Source organism: Dendrobates tinctorius, unplaced genomic scaffold (assembly GCF_039654945.1).
Source record: "Dendrobates tinctorius isolate UK_male_01 unplaced genomic scaffold, ASM3965494v1 ptg000155l, whole genome shotgun sequence".
Taxonomy (NCBI): domain Eukaryota; kingdom Metazoa; phylum Chordata; class Amphibia; order Anura; family Dendrobatidae; genus Dendrobates; species Dendrobates tinctorius.
Genome location: NW_027361822.1, coordinates 14288082 through 14296880, shown reverse-complemented (window position 1 = coordinate 14296880; position 8799 = coordinate 14288082). Strand labels below are relative to the sequence as shown.

General features: G+C 40.7%; 1 protein-coding gene across 1 annotated transcript in view; it reads right to left on the bottom strand.

Moving 5' to 3' along the window:
- Positions 1 to 4448: 4448 nt before the first annotated feature.
- Positions 4449 to 8799, bottom strand: part of LOC141051062 (uncharacterized) — a 92837-nt gene continuing 88486 nt past the window's right edge. The window contains exon 8 of the mRNA XM_073547898.1: positions 4449 to 5319. Within this exon, the coding sequence (XP_073403999.1) occupies positions 4893 to 5319 (427 nt within the window). The 3' untranslated portion in view covers positions 4449 to 4892. The remainder of the gene's footprint in view (positions 5320 to 8799) is intronic.

Below are 8799 nucleotides of genomic sequence, written 5' to 3'. Positions count from 1 at the left end.
GAACTGATTGCTCACTGCTTGTGTGGCCCTTGCTGGCCAATGATGATGTTTGGGACTTAGTAACCGCCTGTCCACACAGTGCCAGAAACAAGGTTCCCAGGAACATACCTGCTGGTCTCCTTCAGCCTCTGTGGGTTCCTTCCATCCACTGGCAACATATTGCCATGGATTTAATATCAGATCTGCCCCTCTCTGAGGGTTACAACACCATTTGGGTTGTGGTGGACTGGTTCTCCAAGATGACTCACTTCATTCCGGTGGTTGGTCTTCCCTCCGCTCCCACACAGTTCTTTTAGCATATGTTTCGTCTCTATGGTCTTCCTATCCACGCTGTCTTTGATTGTGGGATCCGGTTGACCTCAACATTTTTGAGGTCTCTGCAAGCTGCTGAGTGTCCAGCTGAATTTCTCCTCTGCGTATGATCAGACTTAAGGGGCAAGTGGAGCTGGTCAATCAGGCCTATCTGCTGCCAGAAGGGGATATATTAGACCGCTCATCCCTCCATTCCTTGCCTGAGTGTTGGTTCTAGTCAGTAGTTTGCCACTGGCTTCTAGTCTAGGTGTGTTCTTGTTTTGTGTCTTGCTTCCGACCCAGCTTGTCTACCCGATCTGTGTGATCTCTCAGCTCCTAATCTCATCTTTGCATCCTGAATCTGTGCTGCCTTGCCCCGACTTCAGACTGTCTATGTATCTGCCTGTGTCCGCTTTTCCAAGTATTCTTGCCTTGACCCGTTCACCAGCTGCTGCAGGTTCAGGCAGTGCCTTGGAGTGACACCTGGTGGCTATCCTGCGGCTCAAGCCTATCCTCACCATCAGAGGCTCTAGCAAAGACCAGGTAGCCACTTAGTCATGTCCCTCCAGGGTAAGCCCGTCCAGTGGTGCAGTGGGTCCTTACACATAGCAGTTAATCTCTATCTGATAGTTTAGAGAGAACTGGTAATGAAAGATGGAGCCTCAACAATGAAAAGCAGGTGGAAAAATGCAGGAAAGAAGTCATAAGGGCAAGAAATTATGTTACTCCTCATGTGCACACATCAATAACACAAGTGGCGATTAAGAAATGTTGTATTATATTTTATTTAAGAAAAAGAAAAATTGCTTTTTTCCCCCATAACAGAGTCCTCTTCTGCTCCTGTACTGAGTGTCCACTCTAAAATCACTGCTTAAGTCTGTCTTTAAGGGGATCTATCAGTAAATTTCACAATACAAATTGCATACATTATTAAATATTGCTTTAATCAGCTACCAGACAATTTCTGTGACAGCTCTGCAACGTAACTTACGGGGGGGGGGGGTTTGGGGTGTACGCTGCTCTCTACTTGCTTGTTCTTTACTTATAATGTGCAATGACAGTGCACTCTATTGTCCGCTCGTCACTTATGATCAACGCTGGAAAGAAAGAGCACATTCTCGCTGTGCCCTGAGAACAGTGCACAGTGACAGGAATCTACTAATCATCAGTCAGAATTGGCTACCAACGCATGCTCCATAGAGCATGGACTAGTCCAGCCCCTGGAACCGAAACCACTGATGACGCTTCATTTCAGGAAGGGGCAGAGGAAGTGACCGTAGCATCTGCCCCCTGATAACGACTCGCTCGAGTTTCCCAGCATGCACAGAGTTTCTCAAATGAAGTGTCATCAAAGAGAAAGTGTTAGAAAAAAATAAAACAGTTATAAAGAGTAGTGATGGAAGGATATTGACCGCCGATACGCCTTTTAACGGCAGCAGTTAAGGGTACTTAAAACACAGCGCCGTAACGGCGCTAAGGAATAACGGTATAGCACCCCCAGAGTCAGAATTTCTCCGGGGTCGGTTTTTACTGACCCCGGTGTTGCAATCGCCGTTATTAACGGTATAACGGTGACCGCAAGAAAAAAAAGTCCAATTTCAGAGGAGAGAGAAATAGGGTCCCCAACCCCCCCCCCTCGTTGTCTCTGGATCCTTCAGCATCCCCCCCGTGAAGTCCCATGGGCCGCCGGGAGAAAATGGCGGGAGCATGCGCAGTGCGCTCGCCGAGATCTGACGGCCCCTGGTAACAATAGATTTTTCCTATTAGTTCATTTTGGTCACTGTGATAGACCCTATCACAGTGATCAAATTTAAAAAAATAATAAAATCAAACCCCTCCTTTATCACCCCTTAGGGAAAAATAATAAAATAAAAACATTTATTTCCATTTTCGCATTAGGGTTAGAGTTGGCCTAAAGTGAGTTAAGCTAAAGTTAGGGTTAGGGCTAAAGTTAGGGATAGGGTTAGAGTTAGAACTGGGAAGTTTCCACCGTTTAAGTACATCGGGGGTCTCCAAGCGCGGCATGGCGCCACCATTGATTCCAGCCAATTTTTCACTCAAAAAGTCAAACAGTGCTCCCTCCGAAAAAAAGCTTTTCCCCACATATGGGGAATCACCGTACTCAGGAGAAATTGCACAACACATTTTGTCTTCCATTTTCTCCTGATACCCTTGTGAAAATAAAAAAAAAAATTGTTTCAAAGTAATTTTTTTGTGAAAAAAGTAAAATGTTAATTTTTTCCTTCGATATTGCTTTAGTTCTCATGAATCACCTGAAGGGTTAATAAACTTCTCGAATGTGATTTTGCACATCTTGAGGGGTGCAGTTTTTAGGATGGTGTTACTTTTAGGTATTTTCTGTTATACTGACCCCCTAAACTCACTTCAAATGTGAGGTGGTCCCTAAAAAAAATGATTTTGTAAATTTTGTTGGAAAAATAAATCGCTGGTCATCTTTTAACTATTATAATGTCCTAACAAAAAAAATTATGTTTCTAGAATTGTGCAGATGTAAAGTAGACATGTGTGTAATGTCATTTATTAACTATTTTGTGTGACATCACTCTCTGATTTAAGTGTACAAAAAATAAAAGTTTGAAAATTGTCAAATTTTCAAAATTTTTGCCAAATTTTAGTTTTGTTTTCAAAAATAAAAGCAAGTTATATCAAAGAAGTTTTACCACTAACATGAAGTACAATATGTCACGAAAAAACAGTCTCAGAATCGGTGGGATCCATGGAATCATTCCAGAGCTATAACCTCATAAAATGACAGTGGTCAGAATTGTAAAAATTGGCTTGGTCATTAAGTACCAAATTGGCTCTGTCACTAAGGGGTTAAATAGGTATTTGGTAATAAAATAGTTTTGGACAAACACTTTAACTGATTCAACATAATTGTTAGTAATTGTTAGTACATACCTTTATCATCTCTCACCTAGATTACAAGAATAGCTCTCTCTTCTCTTGTACACTTCCAATCCATCCTTTAAGGGGGTTGTTCACTACTAGGACAACCCCTTCTTGAACTAAATGTTTGGCCCCGATAAAATAAAAACTATACTCACCTCCTGTGCACTTTCAGTTGTGTCAGCACACGCTGTCCCGGTGCTGTGATGCAGTGCAAAGACACGTGATGCCCGGCGCCCAATCATTGTCCCTGTCTTCGTACGTATTTAACATGAAGAGGTAGTCAGGGCTGCAGCTGATCTCCGGCTTCCTCTTCATGTGCAACTCATATGAAGGCGGGGACAGTGATGCCAGCGCTGATTGGGCGCTGCGCACCACATGCCATTACCTCGCACTAGAGCTCCGGGACCATGAGTGCTGACAATGCTGGAACGGTGTAGGTACGGAAGGCGAGTATAGTTTTTTTTATTTTATCTGGGCCAAAAACTTAGTTCAAGAAGGGGTTGTCCTAGTAGTGGACAACCTCTTTGACTCTGCTGCTCAAACAATCCACCTCTTAACTTTTACCATTTTTTTCACTGGCTGCCCATTAATCAAATTTGTTTTAAAATTATAACAATGACCTACAAGTTTATCCATAATATATTCCCTCCATACAAGTGAGTTTATCTTGGGATACCTTCTCAGATGTCATTTCCAGTCCTCCCAAGACCTCTTTCTTTGCTTTCCTCTGGTCTGCAGCTCACATAACTATCTCCAAGATTTCTACCATGTTTTCTGTATACTCTGGTATTCACTACCCCAACTATTCAGACTCTGTTCCATCTTTAAAACATTCAAATGCAATCTAAAAGATGCACATCTTTAAGAAAGCCTACAACAATGCGGTTTTCACCACTCTGCCATATCATCAGCATCTACCTTTTATCTTCCCTGTAAATTTTAAGCCTTTGCGGGCAGAATCTTCTACTGTACTTGTCTCTCACATAGATGAAGTATAGTCCTGCTTTTTGTACCTTGTTAAGATCGGTTTACAGATTGTTACATTGTGTAGATGGAACCAAGCACTACAGAATACAAATTTTGCTATGCAAGACTATTTTTCAGGCAAGATAAACTATAGTGATGAGATGGATAGGCAGATGACTTTCTCGACATGATAAATGACATAGTATGGTTAATATGACTAGAACCTACAAAACAATCTTTTTAGTAACAAAAAGTTACCTAAAATAAATTATACAGAATTTATGGAGTAATTTCCCATTTAATATTTATACACAAAATGTCTACCAGCTCTCCCTAAACGCTCCACTATCATATGAAAAGAATTAAAAAAAAAATAAGCACAAACACAAGCATATACTACAAACATATTACTGATCAGTAACAAGTTTTGAGACATATATTATACATAACTCCTTGAAAATGCTGACTGTGAAACACACATCGAGGATATAGTGGTGGTCTGGTTTTACAACTTTGCTATGTCTTAGGGCATATGTGCTTTTTTTGCATCATAGAGCATTTTTCACACAACTTTCAGCATTGCGGTCTTTTCTATCTCCTGTCATTGTATTTTTTTGATCATGAAAATATTTTCCTCATTCTCAACAAGGATACTCTCCCGTGTGAATTTTCTGGCATATAAGATGTAATACAAGGATAAAACATTTCTTACATGCAAAACATTAATATGGCTTCTCCCTTGTGTGGCTTCTCAGATGTACAGAAAGATTTGATTTATTGTTAAAACATTTCCCACATTCAGAACATGAATATGGCTTCTCCCCTGTGTGAGTTCTCTCATGTATAACAAGACTTGATTTCTGGTAAAAACTTATCCCACATTCTACACATGAAAATGGCTTCTCCCCTGTGTGTATTCTCTGATGTGCAGTGAGATTTGATTTTGTGATAAAACACTTCCCACATTCTGAACATGAAAATGGCTTTTCCCCTGTGTGAATTCTTTCATGTATAATAAGTCTTGATTTCTGGGTAAAACTTATCCCACATTCTGAACATGAAAATGGCTTCTCTCCTGTGTGAATTCTCTGATGTCTAATAAAAAGTAAATTATCGTTAAAAGATTCTCCACATTCAGAACATGAATATTTCTTCTCCCCAGTGCAAATTCTTTGATGAGCATCAAGAAGTAATTTAATATTAAAAGTTTTGTCACATTCTGAACACGAAAATTGTTTTTCCCCTGTGTGAATTCTGTAATGTCTAACGAGATGTGATTTTTGCTTAAAACCTTTCCCACATTCTGAGCACGAATATGGCTTTTCCCCTGTGTGAATTCTGTAATGTCTAGCAAGATGTGATTTCCGGTTAAAACTTTTCCCACAGTCTGTACATGTTAATGAATTTCCAACTGTATGGGCTTTCTGATATTCAACGCTCCTTCTGTAAATTGTGCTTTGTTTAACAGTCTGTGATGAACCAGAAGGTAGGTACTTTTGAATAGGATCAAATGATAATTTTTTTCTGTGAAAGCCTGAGGATGTATCTGGGATAATGACATGCTCTTCATATGTATCTTGTATGAAATCATGATCATTTTCTTTATAATATGAAGGTATCACATGACCCTCTGGACTTCTGATACAGTCATCTGCCAAGAATAAAATTTAGTTGTGATTTTTTTTATTTTTGAATGATACAACGATAATGTTATATTGATGACACCTCTATAAAAAATTATATACAAATTACAAGCCATATAAAACATTTAAATTTAATAATATGTGGGCCATGGTGGGTTTTACATTTGTTGCTGTGCCATTCATATGCAATAGGTGATTCTCCTTGATTTCCTACTGAATCGGGTAGCTCAAGTCACATAAAAGACATATTCCATCCAAAAACTTGCGTCAAAATCTAATAATTATTTATGATATAATGGAAAACCTTGACTACTGCCCACTAATTTACTCTCTTAAGTGTCTTTGAGGGCGCCAAGTGATATTTTATATAATTTCAGTAGGTGGAGAAAAAACTACCGTAATTTTTGGAGACAGTTAAACTTAGTACAAATATTTCTAAATATGTTAATGATTGTTACTCCTGGGGTAAAACCTGTTCTTACTTAATTTTTATAGCACAATGAAAGAAAAAAAAAAAAAAAAAAGGATGGCACTCACCGATACCAAAAGTAGAAGTTTTTATTTAATGGATAAAAATGCATGGGCTCAGGAGCAATGCAGAGACTGCGGACAACGGCTGTTTCGCACACAGTGCAGGAGCACGAAATGGCCGTTGTCCGCACTCTCTGCATTGCTCTTGAGCCAATGTATTACACCCGGTCCCCGTCCTGGCGCTGCGCCCAGGTCTGCCGCTGTTACACCTGGCCCCCATCCTGGCGCTGCGTCCAGGCCCGCCGCTGCTCTCCGTTCTGGGCACTCACCTCGAGCCTCTCATGCTGCTGCTCAGCATTCTGTCCTCCCTCCTGCCTCCTCCTCCTGGCGTCCTGTGAGGAGATCTGTAACTAAGGCTATTAGGGCACGCCCGCCCGCTCTTTTGTCTTCTTGAAGGGGCGGCGTGCATTATTCAAAAAAAATGCAATCAACCAATGGCAGCGCACTGGCTGCTATTTCTGGCCTCTCCTCCATAGGGAGAGCGCCGGAGCAACGAGTATCTATCATTGCTAAATCCGGTTCTCATGCTAACCTGTCTGCACTGCATCTGCAGTCTCTGTGCATTGTCTAATGCTCTCTGTTTCCACAGGATATCAGTATCCTGTGTTACCTGGTTATATCAGCAACCATCTGGGCCTAAGCCATCCCGTTCCGCCTACAGCCATCCGAGTCCAAGGACTGTGTGAAAGTCACTGGAACTGACTCCTTACCAACTAACCGGATCCAGGACCCAGCGCATTACGGACTCTGCTGTAACTTTTGGTCCCGCTGGGACAGCTGCCACATGTTTGGGGTCTAACTGGAGGTAGCATTTGTGTCCTCCGGGTATTCCATTCTGGCCCTGCCCGAGGGACTTTACTACGGGTGACCGGGGCTCACTAGTCACGCCCCCTTCGGAGCCCCCCGGACCGTGGTCCCGAGGTTCCACTTAAAAAATAAAAACGAATGTGAACTTCACCATCTCTGCCTCCGCTTCCCTTCGTTACACCATGCATTTTTATCCATGAAATAAAAACTTCTACTTTTGGTAACGGTGAGTGCCATCCTTTTTTCTTTCATTGTGCTATTGGATTTTGTTATATTTCTTCAGGATTGAGCACCCGTTCCTTGGGGTATGTGGCGTTCATGTAGTGTGTGAAGGGTCTCTTTAGATTTAAGAGACCATGGTGGTGCAGCGGTGCCAAATCTGTTTCTCTTTTTTGGACTTATTTTTTATATTTTTCTTTTCTAACATTAGACTTAATGCTTCTCTCATGGGCGTCAAAGTTTCAACTTGCTTCGTGCGTGCGACCACAAGATTGTAATATATCTATATACACTCAATCCCGGTCTCATTTTCCACTTTCACTGCAAATTAAACAGTGAGAGAGGACACCAATATCACATCTGTGGGAGTCCTTCATCCAGTACACTCAATTGATCAGCTGGTTTAAGCTCTGGTGATGGCTTAATGAACACCGTAAAAGGAGCCATAAAAGCATAGCTTTGTTCACTGTCTAATGGCTGTTGCAGAGAACTGAACCTGAACTCCTATTCTTTTCACGATAATAAAGATGGTAAAAAGGGTAAGGATATGTCGAAAGCTTTGAAAATCACTTCAAGCCTAAATCCGACCCCAATATATTTCGTACTGTGATTTTCTAAAAATTTACACTGGTTTAAGCTTTAATATAAAAATTACAAAGCTTATGATAAAGGTGGAAAAGAAATAAAATCTTCCAGCCTATTGGATAATGGGGATTTTATTATTTGATGATGGGGCGGAGGAGTTGTATGAATATTAAATACTGTAGAACACTTCACTATAGGAGACGGGGGATGTTTAGGTTGGATAGAAGCATTTCCATATGCCCCTCTTTTGAAGGCACAAAAAACCAAGACCATCTCAAAACTGACTTTCCCTCTCTTCTTTTCCCTGGATTCCTGACACCATTATGCCATAAAAATTTAACCCCATCCGAGACAATTTTTCATTGTTCCGCTTACATATTTTTTTCTCCTCTTTTTTAAAAGACTTATACTATTTCTATTTGTCTACACAGACATATGAAGGCTAGGGTTTTTGCTGGAAAAAATATAGTTTTTTTTCATATGGTGTTTAGTGTGCAGTAAAAGTAATCAGAAAACATGATTTTCCGAGTCCGCATGATTATGATATAAATACTGGATAGTGAAGACGAGAGAAGAGCATATCATTCGAATTCACGAGATTGGACAAATTTTCCCTCAAAATTCAGTTATTGAAGAAAAAATTTGCTGCAAATTGCGTTAGTAGTAAGTTTTTAATGAGAGAGAGAGAGAGAGAGAGAGAGAGGGCAGCGAGGATGGAGTGAGTGGAGAAAGGAGAGGAATGATAGAGAGGAAGGAGAGATGCAAGAATCAATGGGCTCAGTTATCCTTGGCGACAAATTTGTCCAATTGTATTTGGAAGAAATAATTTAAACTGGGGTGGGAG